General features: G+C 41.6%; 1 protein-coding gene across 2 annotated transcripts in view; it reads right to left on the reverse strand.

The window, feature by feature from the left end:
- lrba (LPS-responsive vesicle trafficking, beach and anchor containing) overlaps positions 1 to 26,958 on the reverse strand; it is a 991,104-nt gene that overhangs the window by 409,219 nt on the left and 554,927 nt on the right. For both annotated transcript variants that reach the window (XM_086011652.1, XM_086011642.1), the window contains exon 38: positions 1,045 to 1,191. In XM_086011652.1, coding sequence (XP_085867778.1) covers positions 1,045 to 1,191 — 147 coding nt within the window. The remainder of the gene's footprint in view (positions 1 to 1,044; positions 1,192 to 26,958) is intronic.

The following is a 26,958-nucleotide window of genomic DNA, read 5'->3' on the forward strand; positions in this document are numbered from 1 at the left end:
CACAGAGTCGGTCGCTATGTACAGGGGCATCCTAAAGAATGTGATATCGCGAAACATATCGACCAGATCAGTTTTTCCTTTTGTAGTCTTGAGAAACCTTCGGCCAAGTTCCCATCTGTCCCGAGTTATTCCTGGAGTTATCTACCGGGAGGCGACTGCATTTAAAAAAAACTCATTCTCATGCGATATGAAACCAATTTATTTATTATGGACGTTATTTTCCCTAATTTAACTGTTATCAAGTAGTTAAGACATTACTCCACAGATAACTGGTGGAAGGTGAGGAATGGGGAAATACTACAGATGTCAGCTATAAAGTGAAATCCCAAGTTGAAGTAATTTGTTTTGCTATTAAACAATAAGGGCACACGCCATGCGGACTTTTTGAGTATCACATCTGAATGATGTGGACGATAACTTGTAAACGCATTTTGTTCAACTAAATAATACGATCAAGAAGGGGAACTTGTTTCTATTTACAATTTGTGGCTTGATGGCTTTTCGCCGTATTTCTAAAGTCAGATTTGACCAAACCTAATTGCATTTTACGATGATTGAGCGTCTGTATGAACCGAATCAGGTAACCATTATGTGGTTGGATAGGCAATGGGCAACGCTGGCACTGACTCGCCCTCCGCTTGCTTTTTTCATAGAAAGAGCTGGTTCTTAGGTTGTGGGGAGTCGGGTCCGAACATAAAGTTATAAAGTTATAGACGGCAAGAACTACCATCAGTCACTGTCGTTCTGGGCACTTAAAAATCTCTCGACAAGCCATGTCATTTCATTGCAAACTTTTCAAGGTGAGTAGAAATGAAGTGCAAGGAGACAACCCAGGCACACAGGGAAATGCGGAAAGTCAAATGCTAATGTAATGTTGGAGCTTCTGATACAATTGCGAAGGAAAATGATATTTTTATTGGCTTCATTAGGATCAGGCCAATTCATCACTGTCCCAGCAACAGTCCCCGGACTGAGCTTGTGAAATTACACAAGGAGCTTTAGTTGGAACGTTAGGCTGGTGTAAAGAAAGGCAAATTATTTTACCCGCCATGTTATCAATCTCCTTCTCTTCCAGTGAAGTGAGCGTATCGTCGTCTCCCTCCAGCAGAATCTCGCTCTCGGAGTTCTGGTTGCCCACAGCCTGGGTCCGAATGGACTGTCTGCCTTTAACCAGCACATCCTCTTCAGAACCTGCCAACACACACAGCCCAGGCCGATGAGAAACTAAGCAACAGTCAAAAATCTAAATCATCACAATAAAAACCACCGCTTATAGGCGATTAGTTCAATATTTCATTAAAAAATAACGAGACATTTCCACCCTCTTCAACGTTTGATAATCTCTACTTCAAAAATAGTTGGTTTTATGCGAAGTTCCACTGCTGGTACTAGAAGCTGCCATGTTTCTGTGCGGTTTTCAACTAATTTTATTTAAGCAGATCTAGAAGAGCGTTGCTCACATTTGAATTTGATTATTTCGTCTTCATTTTAATAACTCTTATTTTTCTATGGATTTATAACGCATCCGATATTAAAATCGAATGGTGTTCACCAGATCCCAAGTTATGGATTTCTACTGTGTACAGAGAACCGGCTTACTACCAGGCTATAGCTTTATGGAGAACAGTTGTGCTTTCTTCAATCTATTTTATATCACAATAAATCTGCATTTCACACAAATAGGGGACGCTATAGAGCGGCGTGAACATTCATACAACCGTCACTCGCACTGAACAAAATAAAACAAAACACACCGACAAGAGAAGCAGCATTGCATAAACACCAGGACAATATAAAGCGAGTAATTATTATTCATGGGTTGTATGCGATAGACTGGTAAAGCGATTTCCCTTTTTAAAAAGGAAACTTGTTACGAAACTTCAACACTTTATTCCAGGTAATATTTAATACGCAAGACTAAAGTTAACACACTGCAAACCTTAGGCTTCGGCTCCTTAACCGCCCTCCGCCACAGGTTTCATGTGAGAACAAATGACCATTAACTGACGAAGGCTTCGTTTCAGCAGCTATCTAAAACTTGGTACTTTTTCACCGACTCCAATTGTTAAGTATTTGCTCTGAGGTCTTCCAATTGTAATTACAAAAACAAAGCATTTACAATACTTCAAAACAATTTAACGCCACGGAGATTAAGGGAAGGAAGTCAGCTCAAGATTTACCGTGTAGAAACGCTACCAACTCTTGCTCTATTTGGCAAAATGATTAAAATTCTGAAAGTCAACCTCCTATTAAACTCAGTTCATAATGATTTTAGATACAAAGGCGTAAGTCAGAATGACAAACCAGCTATATGGCAGTTCACTTTTTGTTGTTCTTTATTAATACGCGATAACTTTTATGAAATGCAAGGAAGACTTCAATGAAACCCTCCTTGGGACAAGTCATTTAATTTAGCACAGTAGTTTAACGTATAAAAAGTTGTCTAAAACGCTAAAGTTTTTTGTCTGCGGTACACGAATGAAACATCAAATCTTATATTATATGCTAAAATAGATAAGATTTATGTATTAAAGAGGGAGTTGAAACACTTGTAAAAATCCTATTCACGTGGTGATTCTAACAGGCAAACACTCCTTAAATGCTGATTTAGTACTCAGCAGTTTTATAACATTTTGTTTTGGAATTTCTTGCGTTCAAAAAAGCGTTTAGATTGGATCACAAACTATATCTAAATAAAGGCAATGCCATAAATGAAAATTAAAATGTGCACCTAAAACATAACATTTCCATCAATATTAGTGAGGATGAAGGGCTGAAACAACAGATGGTGCGCCACCTTGACTGCATTCTCCCTTCCAATTCTAACACATTTAAATATGCTTCCACAAAACAAGTTCCAGAAAGTGCTGAACAGTTTGCCAGAAACAGCTCAAGCCCATAATTCCTCATAGTTAGGGTTATTATGAATACTTAATTGCAGTATTTTAAAACATCATCCAAATCGTTTTATTAATAAACCCAACACACTATTCTACAGGGTGAGCACCAAGTCCTACAAAACTGGATCACATTTTTAAATTATACTTTCCCTTTAACTTCATGCCATTACCCCTCGTTAGAACATCATGTCACATTGCTAAAATTCCTAAAAGACTAATCCTCAGGAAAGTCGAGGAGAAATATCAAAACAATTACAACGCTTAGATTTCTGACATTTCAAAAACTAAAAACACATCCCAAAGTTTCCTAACTGTGGTTAATCCCAATTTTGCGACATGTACAATGTGGATCTTATTTACTAAAATGTTTTCCTACCATTTCAACTTTTAATATGTTAGCTTTTCTATTAGGCATTGCACTGGCAGATATTCAAACATCTCTTCACACAATATTAGCCTTCTTGTTAGAATATCAAATATTTAGCAATATCTTACATACTTCCACTCTTCAGCAAATTAAACAAAATACAACCACAATCATGCCCTAACTCCTTGCTCTCCATTATGGGCTCTTGGTAGTGCAGGTACACTCCTTAGAGGAATGCAAAGCATCAGTACTGAATTATACGTCTGTCTCTCACTGCTCTCTACCAGGGCAATGTAGTGCTCTGTACATTATTACTTAATGCACAAGCAGAGCTCATGTACACCACATGCTCATCAACATCAGGTTGCCAGCGAATTTTTAAAAATGAGTAAACGGTGAGCATGGTCATGTTGATGTTTGAACATTAAAATGTAAATGCGGTTCATGAGATCTCTACATTAAAAAATTTACTTCACCCGTATTTCAATTACACTGTAGCAGATATGGAGCCCAAAAGGAGAGACTAACTTCTTCAGATGATGTCAAACTGCTTGTTGAAACACAAATTGCCTTCAAAGTAAGTATACTGCATCAATGCAAAGCAGTTCTGCAGAAACTGCGATATGACTTTCTTATTATGATCCAAATTTAACTATATTATGTGATACCAAATGATCCAAACCTATCACATTTCAATTATTCACCATTTGCTAAACTATTTAATTGGTCTTCATTGTCGTTTTTTTCTCTCTCTTCCTTCACTCTAGCTTTAATACCTGGAAGAAGCATTAAATTTCTTATAATTACGGAGCTAGGGCCTCGACTGTCTCTAAAATACAACAAACACAAACATTACATCATATTTTGGTTCATTCCAGTCTAGCAAAGCTGTGTTTAGTTTACCAAAGTCTTGCTTGCCACAAAAAATATGCAATTTGACTGTGATTATCTCATGAAAACAAAGCAATTCAATCAATTAGCATACCACAGTAATACAGTCCCCCGTGGCATGCTAAATCAGTCACATTTCAAATTTGGCTTCCAAATACAATGCAGTTCTTTTTCCAGATTGCTTTACAACATACAGGTAAATATTACAATTTAATTTGGTTAATTAAAAACTCAAATGGTCTCCAAAATTCCACTCAATTGCAGTAAGTTCACTTTTTAAAAAATCTACATAAAATAGCAAATTATCAAAGGTCTGAAAAAGCAATTAGTAGGACATGAAATACTTAAACCAAGCTGCTCAGTTTGTGTAGGGAAGACAAATTGTCAAGGATTTTTGTAAATTGTTAATTCAAAGATAAAAAATTGCTTGCTGTGAGAAAAAAAATCCCGTACAAATATTTAACATGGTCTTCCTGCAACTAAATGTCCCTTGAGATTCTTCATTTAGCAGCAGTATTACAGTATCCCAATATATACCACATGCAAGGCTAGTTACAGCTCATAGCCAGCACTGGGTTACAACACTTTTAGTACTTTTAATATTTTATTAAAAAATCCTGACCTGCCAGTGTTAGAGCAAATAAAATCTAACATGCCTTTATAATAAACATTTCAATGAGAAGTATTTTCAGCTTTAGATAGACAAAAAATGTGTAGTTAACTCAAAAGTCAAGTCACCACAATCAAATTCTGGCAAGCGGTGCAAACTGCATTGAAGAGATTGTCTCACATGCTCGCGCTTTGCACCAGCTGCAGTACAACTCTTACCAGTACAAACTGAAGATTAAAAAAGGTTAAAAAAAATGAAGTTATAAAAAGTCATTTCCTTATCAACATTAAAAATATCTCTCTCTCTCTTAGGCAGTCCCTCGGAACCGAGGATGACTTGCTTCCACAATAAAAATGAGTTCGCAGGTGACTGATGAGTCCAATGCGGGACCTACAGTCTCTGTCACAGGTGGGGCAGACGGTGGTTGAAGGGGCGGGTGGGTGAGGTGCTTGGGTTGATGTGCGCTCTTTGTGCTGCCTGCGCTTGGCTTCCGCTTGCTCCCGGCGAAGAGACTCGAGGTGTTCGGCACCTTCCCGGGTGCTTCTCCTCCACTTTGTGCGGTCTTGGGCCAGGGATTCCCAAGTGTCAGTGGGGATGTTACACTTTTTCAAGGAGGCTTTGAGGGTGTCCTTGAAGCATTTCCTCTGCCCACCTGGGGCTCTCTTGCCGTGCCAGAGCTCCGAGTAGAGCGCTTGTTTTGGGAGTCTCGTATCGGGCTTGCGGACAGTGTGACCCGTCCATCGGAGCTGATTGAGCGTGGTCAAAGCTTCGATGCTGGGGATGTTGGCCTGAGCAAGAACACTGATGTATTAAAAATATAACCAGTATTTGGATGCCAGTGATTGGGGCTCCATACATACAAGTTCTACTTGTTTAACCAGAGAGAAATGCTGAGTTGGCAACATAACTCAGCTTGCTGTTGTTCTGAGATGATGCCTGTATCTACAGTATAACCACCATAGAACAAAGTCCAAAATAACAAATCCAGCATTAGGTACTAAATTCTAATGCATATAATACATTTAGGAAAACAATAAAAAAAATAACAGAATAATGAACAATTTATATTGTGTGAAACAGAACAAAGTAATCCATGTAGCACACAGATAGTGAAGCACAAATAGCAGCAATAGTTACAACACAAAAGGATCCATGCATTTTCTTTTACCAGTGTCCTTTAAATTCTCTTAAAATCAGCCCTGGGAAATGCAATTAAATTGTCAGAATTAACAAATTTGTTTTTAACAAGAGAGTGGCCTGAAGTACAATGGTGGGTCTGGTATTGATCGGCAGCACAGGGAACATTACTCTTCAGGTATTTACTCTGCCACCTCCACACCAGAGGCCTTACTTCAGACCAAATCAATCCCAAGAAAAGATGGCTCTTTTCAGCAATAAATACATAACTAGCCTCAGCAGAACTACATTGCTCTGGGATATTTTATAGTAAACTGTTCTAAAGTTCTAGCCTGGTTTAAACAATTGCATATATACCCAGGTCCATAGACAGAAAGCAGATCTCTCTAAAAAGCTACTGTTAAAACAAGAAAGAACATTGTAAAGAAAATGAACGTTTTGCAGAAATCCTTTTCGTTATTAAACAAGGTAAACAGGTAAAGGTAAATGCCATAATTTATACACATTTACAGATGGTAAGACATTGCAACCTAAATAAGACAATTTAACAGGGAAACCTTTCTAAATCCTTTCATCTGTTGAGCAGCGTCTTCCCTGTAAATATAATCTAATTTCTAAACAAATCTATGTAATATTGGTTCATATTCACAAATTCAAACACCAACTCAATATGCTGTGTACTTGGTATTATAAAGTAACAAGGCCACCCGTAAAAAAATGAAAGCAGGAAATTTGAATATCTTAAAATAAAAGTGTGTAAAAATGCTGATTTACACATTTATAAGTAAAAATATTCAAAACTTACTGCTATAATTTTATGTGGCCGTACTACCTTTTAACACCAAGTACACAGTGCATTGAGTTGGAGTTTGAACTTAGGTATATAATGCCACAGTTACCATTTCACACTGTTATGATTTTGAGAATGATGTGGACATGATGCACTGTACTCGGAACAGGAAAATCGGAGTTCTGTCCATGTGTTCGTAAATGTATCCACAGAGCTCTACTTACCAGTGTCAAAATGCTGGGCAATTTGCTGTTTGCTGGTGCTAGAATATTCATGAAATATTTGATGTCAGAAAGGAATCAGTCAGCTCTTTGCTAACATTAAAAATGTTATTTAATGCTGGGCTAAAGCTCTAATTTTCTGATTAGTCATATTACTATACGTGAGTTGAAGTGGACAAACTATTTTACTAAAAAAAACCTGTGATTTGTCTTCTGTAGGCAACTAGAGGGCCAGAGAAAGAAATAGACACAAAGGAGACACCACAAAACACTCAAAATATACAAGTACTGAGGATGTGGTTCCTCAATCCTTTTTCTTCCCAACTCATTTTACAGACCTGGGTTCTACCGTGGTGTCTAAGCACTCGGATACTGGGTTCGTTTTTTGTGAACAACGTAGAAAAGCTTTTGTGAGTATTTGGTAGGATTAAAAGTAGAAGTTAAAACCCACTACAATTGTTCTAGTCAACAACAGCAACAACTTGTATTTATATAGCGCCTTTAACATAGTAAACGCCTTTAACGTAGTAAAACATCCCAAAGCGCCTTTAACGTAGTAAAACATCATAAAGCGCTTCACAGGAGTTTATAAAACAAAATTTGACACCAAGCCACAAAAGGAGAAATTAGGGCAGATGACCAATAGTCAGCTACTGTTATATTTAAGCCAGGGAAACAGTGGCACAGTGGGTTAATATATTACAAAAGCAAAATACTGCAGATGCTGGAAATACTCAGGTCAGGCAGCATCTGTACAGCGAGAAACAGAGTTAAGGGCCGAGATTTTGAGGGGGTCAGTGGCTGCGATTGGTGGCGGGGCGGGTGGGAAAGTGGTTTTTCTCCCCAGCGGGTCAGGACCCCGCTGACACATGCCTTTCCCTGATGTCGGGTCGGTCAGCGCCGAGCAGACCCGACACGCAGCGGCAGGGGACCCAATTCAGGTAATTATGACCTTGTTTAGAGATCATTAAGAACACATTTGAGCTCACCTTTTGATTTTACGTGCTCACCCATGTGGTTCTTGCTGCTCGGGGACCACGTCCGTTAAGCTGAGGCGGGAGTTCAGTGGTCATTGAATCAGTTGTTGAGTTGACAGCTTCAAATGTACAGTAAAAGCTCCCACCTTACAGAGATATCTTCCCTTAGCCATAAGCTCTTCCTCACTGCATTTCACAGATTCACCATGCTGCAAGTCTTTACACAAGTCTCCATCCAGTCTGACTTCATTCCCTCTCTCACCATTGACAGATCACTTCTGTCATCTCTACTTCACCTGCCATCTATTCCATCAGCATGGGTGCCCTTTATAATCTCTCACCTTGGTCCTCAGAATCCCACCACAATCAGCCCCAACACCAGCAGCACCAGGCACACCAACAGCACCAGCACCACCGCCAACCTTCTCTGCAATCAACTGATGCTACACAGGACAGAGGGCATCAGCACCCAACCACATTGCTGCCCAGGAGGCCAGGGATGGCCTCACCATGGCCAGATTTACTTCACTTGATGCTGTACACCCTGGCTGCCACATGATGCACCAGGTTAGCACCACCCCACACCACCACCATAAAGCATCCCAACAATGCCCAAGCCATTCCTTTCACACTCATCACCATTGTGGGGGGTACCGTTATGTTACACCATTCACTGCAACTCACGAAGCCACTTCCAAAGGTGCACACAAATCTGTCCAAGAACTCAAAAGTGTTGAAAATAAAGGTTTCAATGTTTGGCACCACATTAACAGAAACTTTACATGAACATTGCATAAAACACCCAAGTGCCTACCCTCGTGTGTTGTTAGTTGGTATGATTGCACTAGGATGAGGGTGAGTGTAAGGAGTGGCTAGTGAGATGGAGATGTGATAATATAGATAGCGAGGGATGGGTGGAGGTCCAAGGTACGTTGGTGTGAGTAAGGATGTGTAAATAGGGAAGGCAGAGTGATGGGGATGTGATCAGAGGCACAGCAGGATGAGGTTGAGTGTGGCTTTGTACTAATGTTCCGTGATCTACTGCGATCATTGAAACGTTGGTGGCACTGCAGCCTGGTCCTCCGGACGACATCCCTGCTTGTGTCCTCCTGTGCAATGTGCAACCAGGCTGTGCTGATCTCCTGGGGAGGTCTCTTCCGCCCATGGGAAGGGAAAAGGACCTCCCTGCATGCTGTGACTTATGCTTATGGAGGGAGTCATGGGAGAGCCTGGATGCAGCCCTGCACCTCTGTGCAGTCATTGTCAGTGTTTGCAGCACTTCAATGCCGTAGAACAGTGACAGCACAAATGTCAAAATAAATTTGGACATGGTCCTTTTAAGGAAACCAGCTGATGACGTGTCATCAAATGACGTCACCAGACCTGCTTCCTCTAATTGGCCAGGAAACGCACTGGGCGGGCTTAACAAGCCCAATCAAGGTAAATTAATTTCAGACAGCGGGATGGAGCCAGCAATGGGGTCGGGACCCACTACCGACGATGCCCGCCACTCGCTACCAACGATGCCAGCCACAGACCCGCCGAGGTAAGCAAAGTCGCGGCCAACATTTCAGGTCGATGACCTTTCATCAGAACTCAATAAATAAAGGGTTGATATATTGTTCTCTCACTTGAGGGACATGGTTTGAATCCAGTCCAAATAGATGTGAGAAAAATCTCCCTTTGATGATGGATCTTTAGGGTCATAAGTGAAATGAATATAGGCTGTCTCAAATCTAACTCCCAGTGGATATGAGCCCAGGGTATAAAACTGCACATAATTCACCGCTAATTGTGCAACTTCACTCAAAAAGGCTACAGGAATAGATGGTGTGAGAAACAGAAATATCTTTCAGAATGTTTTAGTTAAAGAGCAACTACATAGAGGGCCAAAGAATGAAGAACCTTAATGCTAAACCATCAAGGACCATTGCTATCTCGACTAGCATTTGTTTCACAAATCACAGTTAATATAATATGGTTTGAGGTATAATTTACAAAACAAACACATCTCAACTGTTAAAAGAAACATGATTTTTTTGTGCCAATAATAAACTATTAGGAAGTAAAGGTGTAATAGGGCCATTTTATCTTCAGTTTATAATATAGAGATGCTCCTTAACAACTTAAGCTGGAAGAATAGTAACACTTGAAAGGGAACTGGATAAATACTTGAAGGGAAAAGATTTACAGGGCTATGAGGAAAGATCAGGGGAGTGGGATTAATTGGATAGCTCTACCAAAGAGCTGGCACAGGCACGGTGGGCCGAATGGCCTTCTTCTGTGCTGTATTATTCTATGATTCAAATAACCAGCCACATTCTGCGGGAAGGTCTGCTTTACTGCTGTGCAGCAACCGGAACATTTTGGATATACAGCTTGAAGAATACACAACACAAAGGATCTAATTCAAAGGAAACAGAGTGTGAGAAAAGCAAAGAAAGATTGAAGCAGAGTACAAAAATGGGAGACTGAAGAGTAAAAAATTAAGGCTGCTAAAGAAAAAATTATAGAATACATAGCTGGTACAGAAAAATCAACATATGATATATGAAAAATTGAAAGGATGGTGGAGAAAATGTAAAACTGTCTGAAAAAAACCCAGAGAATGCAGAATACAACTTAAGTGGCTGTGACAAAATAAGCAAATTTTAACAAAAAGATCTAGAATGTAAAGAAATTCAATGAAATCTCACCATCTTGGCATAAAAAGAGCATGAGTGTTGTATTCTAATTAGCACAATTTTTATGTACCTATATTACTTTTGAACAGTGAATTTGTTCTAAATGAAATCAATAGCTGCCACAGAAACAAGAATTTACAAAGCAAAAATATGGACGTCAATTATCAATTGAAAATGACTACCCCATTATACAGGTGCATTAGGGAGTTCTGCTGGTGCAGCGAGGTTGGTGCTCGTGCAGGAAAGTTCTATAATGCAACCAAACTTGTAGCATATTGAACTTGTTTGGGACATTTCTTTAGTTTATATATTATACACATAAATACATATGTACACTCATACATACACACAAAGTTGATGCTACTCATGGTGAGTTTGAGCTCTTATATGAACAGGGATATCAGGCCAAATAGTACAATCAGGTACAGTGATTTATCAACATGGGGGTGGGGGAGTGATCACTACCACCTGAGGCCAAGGTCTGCCAGCAATGATATGAAGTCTTTTGGTCCAGCAGTGCTTTAAGTGGGGCTCTGGGGTCTGGGAGCATCACACATATAGGGTCTGGGAGCATGGGTCAGGTCATGGGATCTGAGACCACTGCGAGATGGGAACTGGGAGTATTAGGGGTGGTTCTAGGATCCAAGAGATAGATAGATACAGGTACACGTACACACACATCTGCCCTAACTACGATTCTTTCCCCTGCTCTTCTGAAGATGCCGAGTTGTGCTACAACACACGTCCACCCACAGCCGCTCTCTAGTCCTTATCCAAGTGGCCATTCTTCATTGTGACCTATGTGACCTAGATGCCAAGAGAACAAGCACTGGAAGGACTTATTGGTTGTTGGAAAGCATCACAACCAAATCCAACCTGACCCCAATGGACATTCACACATACACACTCACCAACTGCAGTTACTGGACAGCAATCTGTTGCACTGGCTAATTTTTCCCTTTCTCAGTTCCTGGCTACAGAGCATTTATAGAGCTTCAGCTTCTAGCCTGGCTGAGATCAGCTAACTCAACACAAGACCTGACACTCAGCAGCACACTTACTATTTAAGATATTCTGGAGGTAAACAATTAGAAATTATAAACAGTAACAGTAAAATGTTCACAGTGGTACAAGTTACTGAAAATCAGTACTTGTGATAGATTGATTACTCACCAGTCAAGTCTTGTATGTTACTTTAGTGTGCATCAACACAAGCCTTATGCCAGATCCGTCAAAGGCTATTGTAAGACCGGAAAATAGTAGATAAGTTGGAACATCTAGATAAGCATGACAATGACCTAAACATGAATGTATATGTGCCTGTAAGCACTGCATTACAATAGAGTTCAAAGAACAAGTATGTGCAATATCTACACCAACTGGATGTCAATTAGCATCCTACTCTTTAATCAGCAATGTTGACAAGTAGAAGTCGTGGTGTACTATGTGCACAGCCTCTAAAACTGCTAACATCCAAGAATCTAATGATTTCATCACCAACCAAACTGTCAAAGGTGATCCTAAGACAAAATAGAGAATCTATTTTTCTGGTTTGCACATAGATTTTGACTTGGATTCTGCAATTATTCCATATGATTATTAAAATACATCAAGCCTTCACTTCCTTTTGCTGTTCTTGTCCACCTCATGTGCTTTCTCTTTTTTGTGTCTTTTCTATTCTCTCCAACACAAATAGTTTCCATGATACACTCAATCTAGTTGCAATTGCAAATGGGAAAACATTTACTTGTAAATAGCAGCATTTCATTTGATCTGAAGTTCTGGTGTTTGAAAGGTGAAGGTGTAAATGCATCTCTCTTCAACTTTGCTCAACTCCCAGTGCAGGGATACAAATACTCAAATTGGAGGCCAGCATGTTTTGCTATTCAGTCTGCTGCTAATGAAACTGCCCTATCATAATCTGGTTTCACCAACAGGTGGGAAACCTCCTCACCCAAGATTTACAGAGACGCTTTTAAAGCATCTCTGTACAGGTACTACAAAATGGGTATTTTTTTAAATGAGAAACCAAGGTGAAGGGTAGAAGGCACATGGTGCAGGATGCCAACAAGGGTCAAAATAGTAAAGGAAAAATGGTAAATCATGAAGTAGTGACTGGATAGGTGGCACCAAACTTGGGCTTTGAAAGCCTGATAATTTGAGAAGCAGTGAAAGGCTGAAGAGGTAAAGAACCCAACAGATTTTACAATAGGAAGCTTTGCAGTGAGTTGAATTCAACAGAATGAAGTTTTAAAGAGAAGAGCATGTAGCTCAGCATATTTGGAGTTTAAAGGAAGCAAGAGAGGAAAGTACTGAGAAGCACAGGCCGTAGTAATGATGCGAAAAAGCCAAGAAAGGTTGTGAGAGAAAGGGGGTGGGGTGGGCAAGAGGTTGGAGTCTGGAGGTGAGAGGGGAAATGTTTATCAGACAGGCTTTTTTTTATGATAGCAAACTATTGCGGATGCTGGAAATCCGAAATAACAACAGAAAACGCTGGAAAAACTCAGCAGGCCAGGCAACATCCGTGGAGAGAGAAAGAGTCAATGTTTCGGGTCGAAACCCTTCTACAGAACTGAGAGAAAAGGCAGGAAATGAAACAAAAGGCAGTTTGGGGGCTGGGAAATGGGGGAGGGGATGAAAGAAGAGACATTAAGAGATATTCAAGGTGAGATGAGATAGTAATAGGACAGGTAAAGAAACAGACAGTGGCTCTAGATGAAATGTGAAATGCGCTGGCAGAGTGAAAGACAGCTGCCGTGTGGGAGAGAGAGGAAAAAAAAGGGAAAAGTCACAAACAAAAATTGTAGATAAAAAATATAATATAATAGGGGCCAAAGTTATGATCTGAAGTTATTGAACTCGATATCGAGTCCGTAAGGCTGTAAAGTGCCTAATCAGAAGATGAGGTGCTGTTCCTCGAGTTTACGGTGAGCTTCCGTGGAACAATGCAAGAGGCCGCAGATGGTGAGGTCCGAGTGGGAATGGAGCGGTGAATTGAAATGACAGGTGACCGGAAGCTTGGGGTCACACCCTTACGGACTGAATGGAGGTGTTCCGCAAAGCGGTCACCCAATCTGCGTTTGGTCTCCCCAATGTAGAGGAGACCACATCGTGAGCAGCGAATACAGTATACTAAATTGCAAGAATTTTTTATACCTTGTTCAGGTGTATTAGAGAGGTGCTAGAAGAGGCTCACTGGATATGGGAGAAGTAATCAAGTCTTGGACAAACAACTTTCTACAAATTCAGAATAGCTGAGGGGGAAAAGTATGTACACAATATTACAATAAATCTCGCATTTATATTTGTTATTAGTTCATGGGATGTGGATGTCGCTGGCAAGGCCATGGTGAGCCGCCTTCTTGAACCACTGCAGTCTGTGAGGTGAAGGTACTCCCAATGCTGTTAGGGAGGGAGTTCCAGGATTTTGACCCAGCAATGATGAAGGAACGGCGATATATTTCCAAGTCAGGACGGTGTGTAACTTGGAGGGGAACCTGGGAGGTTCCCATGCACCTGCTGCCCTTGTCCTTCTAGATGGTAGAGATCACAGATTTGGGAGGTGCTGTTGAAGAAGCCTTGGCGAGTTGCTGCAATGCATCTTATAGATGGTGCACACTGCAGACACGGTGTGCCCGTGGTAGAGGGAGTGAATGTTTAAGCTGGTGGATGGGGTGCCAATCAAGTGGGCTGCTTTGTCCTGGATGGTGTTGAGCTTCTTGAATGTTGTTGGAGCTGCACTTATCTGGGCAAGTGGAGATTATTCCATCACACTCCTGACTTGTGCCTTGTAGATGGTGGAAAGGCTTTGGGGGTCGGGAGAATACTGCAGAATACCCAGCCTCTAACCTGCTCTTGTAGCCACAGTATTTATGTGGCTGGTCCAGTTAAGTTTCTGGTCAATGGCGACCCCCCCAGGATGTTGATGGTGGGGATTTGGCAATTGTAATGCCGTTGAATGTCAAGGGGCGGTGTTAGACTCTCTCTTGTTGGAGATAGTCATTGACTGGCACTTGTGTGGCACAAATGTTACTTGCCACTTATCAGCCCAAGCCTGAATGTTGTCCAGGTTTTGCTGCATGCGGGCATGGACTGCTTCATTACCTGAGGAGTTGCGAATGGAACTGAACATTGTGCAATCATCAGCGAACATGCCCACTTCTGACCCTATGATGGAGGGAATGTCATTGATGAAACAGCTGAAGATGGTTGGGCCAAGGACACTGCCATGAGGAACCCCTGCAGTGATGTCCTGGGGCCGTGATGATTGGCCTCCAACAACCACAACCATCTTCCTTTGTGCTAGGTATGACTCCAGCCAGTGGAGCATTTCCCCCGATTCTCATTTACTTCAATTTTACTAGTGCTCCTTGATGCCACATTTGGTCAAATGCTGCCATGATGTCAAGGGCAGTCACTCTGACCTCACCTTTGGAATTCAGCTCTTTTGTCCATGTTTGGATTAAGGCTGCAATGTGGTGTGGCGCTGAGTGGCCCTGGCGGATCCCAAATTGAGCATCGGTTAGCAGTAAGTGCCACTTGATAGCACTGTTGATGACACTTTCCATCACTTTGCTGATGATTGAGAGTAGACTGATGGGGCGGTAATTGGCCAGATTAGATTTGTCCTGCTTTTCATGGACAGGATATACCTGGGCAATTTTCCACATTGTCAGATAGATGCTAGTGTTGTAGCTGTACTGGAACAGCTTGGCTACAGGCATGCTTAGTTCTAGAGCACAAATTTTCAGCACGACAGCCGGGATGTTGTCGGGGCCCATAGCCTTTGCTGTATCCCGTACACTCAACCATTTTGTGATATCACGTGGTGTGAAACGATTTGGATGCAGATGGTGGGGACCTCAGGAGGAGGCCGAGATAGGTAATCCACTCAGTACTTCTGGCTGAAGACGGTTGCGAATGCTTTAGCTTTGTCTTTTGCACTCACGTGCTGGGCTCCGTCATCATTGAAGATGGGGATGTTAATGGAGCCTCCTCCTCCCATTAGTTGTTTAATTGTCCACCACCATTCATGACTGGATGTGGCAGGACTGCAGAGCTTTGATCTGATAGGTTGGTTGTGGGATCACTTAGCTCTGTCTATAGCATGCTGTTTCCACTGTTTAGCATGTATGCAGTCCTGTGTTGTAGCTTCACCAGGTTGGCACTTAATTTTTTAGGTACACCTGAGGCTGGTCCTGGCATGCAGTAGTGGTGCTACCGAGCCACTCTGGGTGATGGACATTGAAGTCCCCCACCCAGAGTACATTCTGTGCCCTTGCTACCCTCAATGCTTCTTCCAAGTGGTGTTCAACATGGAGGAGTACTGATTCATCAGCTGAGGGAGGGTGGTAGGTGGTAATCAGCTGGAGGTTTCCTTGCACATGTTTGACCTGATGCCATGAGACTTCATGGGGTCCGGATTCAATGTTAAAGACTCACGAGGCCACTCCCTCCAGATATATATATATATATATATATCGCCTCATCATGCCAAATGTCTCATCATTAACACAATGGGGTAGATTTTAGACTTTCACCTGAACTGGACACAACAACGGCAGAGTGGGTGCGCCAACTAGCCAATGCCAGCCCAATTTATGGGTTTTGGCCTTACTTAAATCCCACCGGTGAGCTGTGGGCACCTCACAGCAGCGTGCCAGTTGTGGGAGGGTGGGAAATTGGCTGGATTCCATGCTGAGCTGGGTCTGGAGGGGTGTGGACTTGCCAAAGTTTTTGGTGGGCTCAGGGGGAGCCAAAAAAAAGTTCAATTTGAGTAAAGGAAGGCTGACATATGAAGAAAGGCTGAGGGTGAAGCCCAAGAGAACATGCAATAGCAATTGGCTATATTTGCAAGATATATGAAGAAACTGTCTAAGAAGACAAAGTTTTCATTAAAGGGCACAAGAAATTAAAATAGAATGATTCAGCCACTGCAGTGCAAAAGGATTGGAGGGCATCACATTGGTAATTATGAATTAGCCAGAACATTCAAGGTGATCGATAATATGATGGTTAATAGCTTCCATAAGTTTAGAAAGTGCAGGGCTAGGGCTAAAAGGGAAAAATCACCTTTCTTAAGGATATGGAAACTTCCAAGGACAATGAAAGATGTAAAAAAATAACACGTTTCAAAACCTTAAACAATACACTGAAGCTATATTATGCTGCGTTGGTAAGTGACAGGACATGGAATTATACTAATGATTCCTGACAAGTTAGTTGTCTGATTAGCGTGACAGGAAATAATTCAGGTTTCTTACAAAGAAAATACACGGAAGTTACAATATGAAAACAGGCCATTTGGCCCAGTCCGTGTTGGCGCTTTATTGAAAAGGACCCAAATTATCAAGTTTTTAAAAATATTTTTATTTCCTCATAAGGCAGCATCCTAGTGAATCTGCGCTATATCCTCTTGAAAGCCTCAATATCCTTCCTATATTGTGGAGCCCAATACTGCACATAGAATCATAGAATAGTTACAGCACAGAAGGAGGCCATTTGGCCCGTCGAGCCCATGCCAGCTCTGCACGAGCACTTCAGCTACAGTGCCACTCCCCTGCCCTTTCCCCGTAGCCCTGCAATTTTTTTCCTTCAGGTTCTTATCCAATTCCCTTTTGAAAGCCACGATTGAATCTGCCTCCACCACCCTCTCAGGCAGTGCATTCCAGATCTTAACCACTCGTGTAAAAATGTTTTTCCTCTTGTCGCCTTTGGTTCTTCTGCCAACCACCTTAAATCTGTGTCCTCTCATGTGAACTTATCCAAACCTCTGCTGCCCGTATCCTAACCCGCACTAAGTTCCGCTCACTCATTACCCCTGTGCTCGCTGTCCTACATCGGCTCTCAGTCTACCAACACCGATTTTAACATTCACATTCCCTTGTTCAAAATCCCCCATGGCCTCACCCCTCCCTATCACTGGAAGCTCCTCTAGCCCTATGAGGTATCTGCGCCCCTCCAGTTCTGGCCTCTTGCGCATCCCCGATTTTAATCGCTCCTCCTTGGCGACATATTTCCTATGTCAACTTGCATTTCTATAGCATGCAACATAATACATAACCCCAAGTGCTTCACAGAAGAGAAACAAACAAGCAGTAATAGAAGAATGCATGTACAGGAAACTACAGTATGAATACCAAAGTGTACAGATTGAGATGCAAGGCTGAACAAGGTTGCAGCGATAGGTTGGGGTAATGTCATGGATGGATTTATAAATAAGGACACAGTTTTTGAATTAAATGCATTGGGAGTCAGGGAGCCAACAGAGGTTACCAAGGATAGATGTGATGGGTGAGTGGGACTTAGGATGTGGGCAGCCAAATTTTTGATGAGTTGGCATTTCTGCAGGGTGCAAGTCAGGAGGCCGGTGAGGAAAACATTCGAGAAGTAAAGCCTGGAGGTAACAAAAGTGTGGATAAGTCTTCCCAGTGGCAGTAGGGTGACGCAAGGACAGAGGCAGCTGATGTTGCAGAGGTTTCCTTTATGTGTAATAATGTTTGCAAATGACTGACTGGTTCCTTGTGACTAGGATCAGCAAGGTAGCAGAGATAAGCAAAGATACCAAAAAGAAATCACATTTCTTTCAAAAATATTAGAACCAAACTTGTTAAATAATATACTAATAATTCATTAGAGGTAAGAAAAATGGAATCATGTATCACTTGTGTTAAAACTGGTAATTAAAAATGTTATTTCAACATAGTCATACTTCAAGAACTTCCTTGCCGACCCCCATTACTCTTCTACTTTTTCTAGTATGACATGCATTCTCAAATGATGTGAGCGAAGCTTGATCTACTTAGTGCCAATTACTAACCTTGTGAGGCTCTCTTGCACTCCTCAAACTGGATCTGATTCAGTCCTGCCGTGCTGACATTCCTGCCTGCCCCAAATCATATCCAGTCCCCTTTCTATTTAGTTCTACATTTCCAATCTTGTACCAGATTCTAATATGGCCACTATCCTTTAGCAGCCTCTGTTCTACACGAGCTATTCAAAGTCAGTAAAATAGTCTTTCATATTTTATGTAAGTTCATTATGTGTAAGTCAAATAACTGGAGAGATCAGTACATGAAACTGAGACTACTGCTCACACTGCAAATGTGTGGGTTGCAGTCAGAAAGAGTGGATAGACTACTTGAAGAATGGAAAGAGATATAGAAAAACTAAGTATGAATTTTGTATAATGTATTTTTGTATATCAATTTTTAGCGAAGGGATAATGTATGTACTTTCTTCCGTCCCCTAGTCTCCCTGTACTGCAGAGCTCCTTCAATCAAGAGGACAGACGAGGACCTACTTCCAGATAACAACATCTCATCTATAGGCTCCCAGCAGCAAATGGCTCCATAGGTTTTCTTTTTGGACTTGGATTTCAATTAGCAGGTGCCCAAAACTAGCAAATTCACAAGCAAACTGCTTGATGTTCTAATCTCAGATGCTCCTGATTGAGCTTGAAGACTGAAAATGATGCAGAGTACATGAAAATTTAAGGAGTTTAGTGCTGCTGAGAGACCATAATCAAGGTACAGTTCGGTGTAGGTAGGTCTCCAGCCGTTCCTGTTGGGATCTGGATGGAGAATGTGCAGGGTAACTAAGACTTTTAAACTTAGATTTTCAAATTGGCATTATTTAAATACTGATTTTAACCTTTTAAAAAAAAAAATGGGTTGGCTTTGACATTAAAACAGCACTAACTGGAAAATCCAGGCTGTAGTATCTGATCTACAACCAAAGTTTAGACAGTTAATTTGTGGAAACAAATATTAATCTTGTTCAGAAATTTGGATAAACACAGTCAGTGCATTGGTGCCTTAAAGTGTGAGAACAGTCTGACCAAAATATAACATAAGAAATAGGAGCTAGAGTAGGCCATTTGGCCTTCAAGCCTGCTCCGCCATTCAATAAGATCATGGCTCATCTTCTACCTCAATCCACCTTCCCGCACTATCTCCATATCCCATAATTCCCTTAGTTCCCAAATATGTATCGACCCGTCTTGAATATACTCAACGACTGAGCATCCACACCTCTCTGGGGTAGAGAATTCCAAAGATTCACAACCCTTTGAGTGAAGAAATTTCTATCAGTCCTAAATGGCCGACCCCTTATTCTGAGACTGTGACCCCGTGTTCTAGATTCCCCAGCCAGGGGAAACATTTTCTCAGCATTAACCCCGTCAAGCCCCTTAAGAATTTTATATGTTTCAATTAGATCACCTCTCATTCTTCTAAACTCTAGGGACTACAGGCCTAGTCTACTTAATCGCTCCTCATAGGGCAATCCCTCATCCCTGGAACCAGTCTAGTGAACATTCGTTGCACTCCCTCTAAGGCAAGTATGTCTTTCCTTAGGTGAGGAGACCAGAACTGTACAGATTACTCCAGGTGTGGCCTCACCAATGTCCTGTATAATTGCAGTAAGACTTCTTTACTCTTATACTCTAATCCCTTTGTAACAAAAGCTAACATACCATTTGCTTTCCTAATTGCTTGCTGTATCTGCATGTTAACGTTCTGTGATTCATGTACAAGGACATCCAGGTCCCTCTGAATGCAAACATTTCCCAATCTCTCACCATTAAAAAAATATTCTGCTTTTTTGTTGTTCCTACCAAAGTGGAGAACTTCACACTTCCCCACATTATATTCCATTTTCCATGTTCTTGTCCACTCAGTCAACCTGTATATATCTCTCTGTAGCCTCTTTGCGTTCGCCTCACAGCTTACTTTCCCACCTAACTTGTATCATCAGTAAAGTTAGTGAGTATCCTGGTCTTTGAGGAGATCCACTTCCCAGAATATGTGTGTGTTTCTGTACGCATGTGCATTGAGGTTATAAGTTTAAAAAATGTTTTAAAACTAGCGATGATCACAATTGGCATGAGGAACTGCCATTTTGCTGCCATAGCATAGCGGAAGAAATAGAGTCATAACAGCACAGAAGGAGGCTATTCAGCCCATCGAGTCCATGCCGGCTCTTTGCAGAGCAATACAGTCAGTCCCATTCCCCCGCTCTATCCCCGTAGCCCTGCAAGTTTATTTCCTTCAAGTGCCTATCCAGTCTCCCCTTGAAAACATTGATTGTCTCCACTTCCACCACTTCTGTCGGCAGCGAGTTCCAGGTCCTCACCACTCGCTATGTAAAAAAGTTTTCCCTTACATCCCCCCTGTATCTCTTGCCCAAAACCTTAAATCTGTGTCCCCTAGTCCTTGTACCATCAACTAGTGGGGAACAGCTTTTCCCCGGTCTAGCCTACCCACAACCCGTCATAATCTTGTACACCTCTATCAAATCACCCCTCAATCTCCTTTGCTCTAACGAAAACAAATCCAGCTTCTCCAACCTGTCCTTGAAGCGAAGATCCCCCATCCCTGGAACCATTCTGGTAAATCTTCTCTGCACCCTCTCAAGGGCCTTCACATCCTTCCTAAAGTGTGGTGACCAGAACTGGACGCAATACTCCAGTTGTGGCCTAACCAGCGCTTTATAAAGATTCAGCATAACTTCTCTACTTTTGTACTCAATACCTCTATTTATGAAGCCCAAGATCCCATATGCTTTGCTAACCACTCTCAATATGTCCTGCCACCTTCAGGGACCTATGCACATTAACTCCCAGGTCCCTCTGTCCCTGCACACTCTTTAAAACTGTGCCATTAAGTGTATATTGCCTCTCCCTGTTCCTTCTGCCAAAATGCATCACCTCACACTTCTCTGTATTAAATTCCGTCTGCCCATTCTGCTAGCCTTTCTATGTCCTGTTGCAGTCGATTGGTATCATCCTCACTGTTTGCCACCCCCCCATTAAAGGAAACATATATTGTAGAACACTAAATCTATGCTGCAGCTAAAGATCAAAATAATGCCTTATTCTGCACTCTGTTTTGAGTAGGAAGGGGAGGGGGGGAAGAGAGGAAGGAAGGGGGGTTAGCGGAAGGTTGATGGAACTGATTTTAGACGGATCTCGATGATCCTTAGATACCAGACTGCAAATTTCTTCCATTTATTATTATAGATCTACTGAGTAGTGAGACTTCCATGAAGTCATAATGGTGCAAATAACCTAGTGGTTACCCTCGACACTCAATTGGTCCCTTTCTATAAATCAACTTGTCAGTTGAAGGCTAGCTGGGACACAATACTTACTGGGCTTTTCTTTTGAATGCCAGGATCCTCTGACTGTATGGTGATCACATTTTGACACAGGAAAACACCTGAGACAGCTCAGTATCTCAACGAAGAACAAATAAAAGAGCAACTTTTGTGGGTGACATGAAACGAATATGATGAACTTGGAATCCTCTTTCCTCATCTTTAAAGTTACTCTACTAATTAGAGAGAACATTTATAGGAAACTGCCTCCTAGGAGTATTGTCACTTAATTGTCTGCAATATCTCAAGATCTTTGCTTCGGGATTTTAACATACTCGAATAATGGCATTATTAAAAAAAAGAGTTAAAGAGATGGGTCACCTATTGATGCATATATCTACACATGGGACTGAATAATTTTCTTATTAAGCAGGACTACTGTCACTGTGTTCTGTTATTGATGAGCATTGAACTCTAATTTGTGTCTCTGGCATTTGTCCAATATTTACAGCATCCTTGCAGAAAGGGTCAGTAATGTTATCACACCCTGTTGGTTTACACATTTCATTTTTAGGGTGTATTCCCACAGTAGGATGGACTGACCTCAGATCGAATGTTGGATGTATTTAACGGCAAATCAGAGAACTTCGTTGTAGCTATAGCAGTTGGTCAGACAATGGTACCATTTCATAGACAGCAAGGAGGCATCACTAGGATTAGAGGGTGATAGCTTTCACAGTCACAGGCCTGTCACAACTTTGAAGAGAAGAAGTGACCTAAGTTAGAGATGCAGCCCAAATCTATGGTCTGATATATTGTATTTAAAATTGTAAGACATAGACATAGTAGAACATTTTCAAATGTGGTAAGCAAAGATGGCTCCAGGCTTTAGATCATAGAGCTGCAAAGAGGCCATTTGATTTCAATCTTTCCTTATTAGACAAAGCATGCATGTGTTGAAAGTAGGGATTGGGGGGAAATGTGCAAGACCATAACTCCAATTTTTAAAGTCATGATAAAAGAAATCAATAACACGGATGAGAAGAGAGATTTTGTGTAAAGCCAAGATATCATTTTAAGCAAAGTGTGTGGTAAACAGACGTCAAAAGTCAACTTCTTTAATACGGACTTCGATTATATAGATTGCTGCCTAGCACAACAAAGATGACTAATTTCAAGAACTCAAAATGGTCATCTTTACCAACGGCTTAGTGGGTAAATACACTATGTGGTGTGTTGCTAAATCATGCAGACAGGAAAATCACAAGTTGAATGCCTGGGTATGTTTTGATTTAGATGATGTCAGCTATGGCAGCAGTGGGCACTACAATTGGTCGCAGTGGACTAGGGTGGGAAACGAGAAAAAAAAGTCACTAGAACCAAATTAATATTAGATATACCCCTGTAATATTTTTCAACAATATAACTGTGCTGATCTGTATCCATGAATTTATATTCAATAGTTTTTGCCCTCTTGGGTTCTCTCTACTTTTGGGGGTAAAAGACTAGCAGAATGATATCATTGGGACACCTATACTGTAGAGCTATAGACTATCTGAACCTTTTTACAGCTTATTTGTAGAATTATGCAGAGGACTTTCAAACTCTATGATGGTGTATTTTGGCTGTGAAAAATTGCTCCTTAATTTTAAGTTTTGAGTGCTGTTGGCTTTTCTGTGAAGCTCAGCTCTTGGAAATAACCCCAAGCCGATTATAATAGACTGACTATGCTTGGGAATTTTCCATTGGACTGCAGGAGCCAAATGCCTATATTGTGCAGTACAGATTGCTTACCAGTAGAGGGCTGTCTGCCATATAATTGCATAATCCTTTTTACTTGCATAACATCTGACCTGGAATGTATGGTATTGAGCAACACTTGAAGAATCCAAAACAAAAGAGCACATGATCTTGTTACTTTGAGTTTTTTGGTCTTTCATTGTAATTGTTCTTTGCTTATAAAATACATTACAATCAAAGTATAATAATACATAGCATTAGCATAGATGGCTATAGCATATTGCACAGTGAGCGGTTGGGATTTCTGCCAATGCTCGAGACCAATTCCAGGGAATGGCATTGACATTAGATTTTACTGCTGTGGTAGTGCCTGGTGGATTTTGGTTGTGAAACTTCAGCTTGGACATTTACTCTATTCAGGTGGGTCAGGGCATACTCCAGATGCTTGGTGTATGACGATTGAAGAACTGTTGACCAGAAGCTGACACTTGTCCAGAAAGAAGAACCAGATTTCAAATAATTTCTCCAATTTCAGCCTCAGAGTGCATTATTTTCTCAGACTTGGCTAATTTCTGAAGTGAATCAACCCATATTGACCAGGTGGGGAGATTCTCCTGTCACCACCTTAGTGGGATGTACAAAATAGCTGTAGTGAGGAGGAAACTTAAGGTCTTGCTGGGATTGGGGGGCGGGGGTGTTGGGAAGAGCAAAGAGAGAGGCAAGGCCGATGAGGCAGTGTGCCACACCCAATTCAAGGGGATGCCTAGTGTTTTTTTGGATGTTAAAAAGGCATCTTTTGCAATAGGGCTTGATTTTTGGGCACAACCAGAAAACATGGGGGACTATGCCCTTCCTACCAAAGTGTCTCCAGGATTCCAACTCTGCAGACCGACAGGGAGATGGTATGTCCTTAGGTTAATTTTAATTTGCCTTTTTATTACAGGTTCAGACCGTGAGTGCTGCTTTAGAAATGGAATGTCAATAGATGGTTAAGGTTCATTCCGAGGCAGGTTTTTGTAAACTCTGCTGGAAACCCATCAGGTTCCAAGGCTTTGAATTTATCAGACACAACACATCTTAGTGCAGCTTCCAGGTTATTAATCCAGCAGTTGCAAGCGATACTTTGACTTCATCAGAGTGATTGCTGAGAATGCTGACTTGCACAAAGAGTTGTGCCAGACCCACCCCTGCTCTACATCCAGAATGAGATTGGATGCTGCTTGCCCTTTGCCATGGCGTGCCCGGTTGGAGCTGCCCATTACTGGTTGGGCTTTCTTTCTTCTGCTGGCATGGAACGGTTATTCTGATTGGTTGAACTGACCAAGATCACAGCTTCTCCCCCCACCCCCCTTCCATACAATGTTACTGGTGTTTCCACAGTACTAAAGTCCAGTGTATTCACCCATGTTACACACCATTATAGCAGATAACCAGTAAGTAGTAACCAAGGAAGTAAAGTACATGCAACAATCAAAAAATACTTGCACCCGTAGCTTTTCGTCTTACCATTTTACCAACAAATGCAGAAAAAGGATGAAGTACACATGCACACACCATGCAAATATAATATTGAGATCACATGCCCAACTGATGGTGACTATTACTCAATTATTATTTGCTAATCAAAAATGCATCTGGATTCTCAATTAGCCATGTGGGTCGTGACGAACGTACTGGACAACACTGATCTAGTGTAATGGGAGAGTCGAGCTTTTCCCTCGCCATCTCATTCAGTTGGGAGATCAGCAGGGTGGCCAAGTATTCATGATGCTCTTTGTTTAACCTGTGGATTCAGTTGTCAGCCTTGGCTCAGTGGTAGCACTTGCACCCAAGTTAGAAGTTTGGGGGTTCAAGTCCCACTGCGGATACTTGAGCACATAATCTAGGCTGACATTTCAATGTAGTACTGAGGGAATACTGCACAGTTGGAGGTGTGGTCTTTCAGATGATACATTAATTTGAGACCCCATCTGTCCTCTCAGGTGGACGTAAAAAAAATCCCATAGCACTATTCAAAGTTCTCCTGGTGTCTTGGCCAAACATTTATTCCTCAACCAAACAGATCAACTGGTCATTTATCTCTCTGTTGTTTGTAGGATCTTGCTGTGTGAAAATTGGCTGCCGTATTTCCCTTCATGGCAGCAGTGACTACACTTCAAAAAGTAATCCTATGGGATGTCCTGAAAACCGCTATATAATGCACATTCTTACACAGATTTCTAAATACATTTTCAATTTCCAATTGATCACCTTGGGGTCGTAGGATATGGTACCGTTGTTAGTGCACATTCTTCTACCCTGGTTGCTGAGTTCAACAATTTTCTGCAATAAGCACAGGGCCTCATGAATCACCATACCGTTTGCATGTACACCCTATTAAGCAGCAGTCACTAGTAGAGAGCCTGCCCCTGGATCACCATCAGGCGAGAATAGCACATGGAGCACATCTACCGCAAGACAAAAGCATGCAGAAACTGCTATTCTCATCTGATGAGGCAGTCTTGATGTGCATCTCTGCTGCTTCTTTGTGGTTCTCTACCTATACTGAAGATCTATCCTTTCTTTTCACTTCAGTCCCATTGTTCATTTCAATCCTGTTGTTCATGTCCTCTGATCTTGGCAAACATTGCTGCTGACTTAAGTGGGTCTTTTCCAGTGAGTGCTGGATAGGGTGCTATGCCCTGTGCCCCTGCTCTCTATCAGCCCTGGGTAGGGGAGGTGGTGTTGAGCCTTTACAATGGCTGTGCTGCCTTTTTCTGAAGCTGAAGTATCTGGTTCTTTGCAATGTTGTTGAAACTTCTGGGGTTTTGTGTAACAGTTCTAGCCTGGGTTGCTGCAGGACTGGGGCGGTGGCTGTACCTTTTGTTGATAGCAACCGTGGCTCCACGTTCTGCTTTAAAAGGCAGAGGCTTTCTTGTGTCCTGCCAGTGCTCTAGATTTTACAACTGTATGGTTGTGTAGCTCTCTGTCCTAGTCTTACTTTACTGGAGCTTTTCATTTTATTACAATCAATTGCTTGTGCCTGCTGAGCAGCATTCTGCAAATCAGACAGGGAACAGATCAAGAGCTTAGTGGCCCTCCAGAGGTGCTGTATGGTCGCAAATTTGTCAGTACTGTGTCCATTCGGCAAGGAGGGGTGTGCATCTTCCGTGACGGCGATTGAAACTTTAATTCACACAAAAAAAATTCTGGAAAAAATGGCAAACTCCAACACTATATACCCTGACAAATAAAATTTAAAACAAATTTAAATATTAAAAAAAAAAAAATCACACATCTACCAATGAAACTAGGTCCAACTTTCTCCCTCCCCCTACCATAAGGACAACAAATGATGCCACTCCTCTGAACATCAGGGGCTCAGTGTACATCCAACTCCCCCAAGCTTCACAATTTGCTAGCTTATTCATCATCTTCTGATGTAACAACTCCAATGGAGAGATTTCAAACTGTGCATACACATAACTCGTATGTAACAGACTACAATTCCCAAAAGTCTGGGTTCCCGCACATCCACAAAGGATGCTGCTTCTTTCCAACTCAC

Source organism: Somniosus microcephalus, chromosome 2 (assembly GCF_052327205.1).
Source record: "Somniosus microcephalus isolate GS21.2 chromosome 2, FLI_Smic_1.0, whole genome shotgun sequence".
Taxonomy (NCBI): domain Eukaryota; kingdom Metazoa; phylum Chordata; class Chondrichthyes; order Squaliformes; family Somniosidae; genus Somniosus; species Somniosus microcephalus.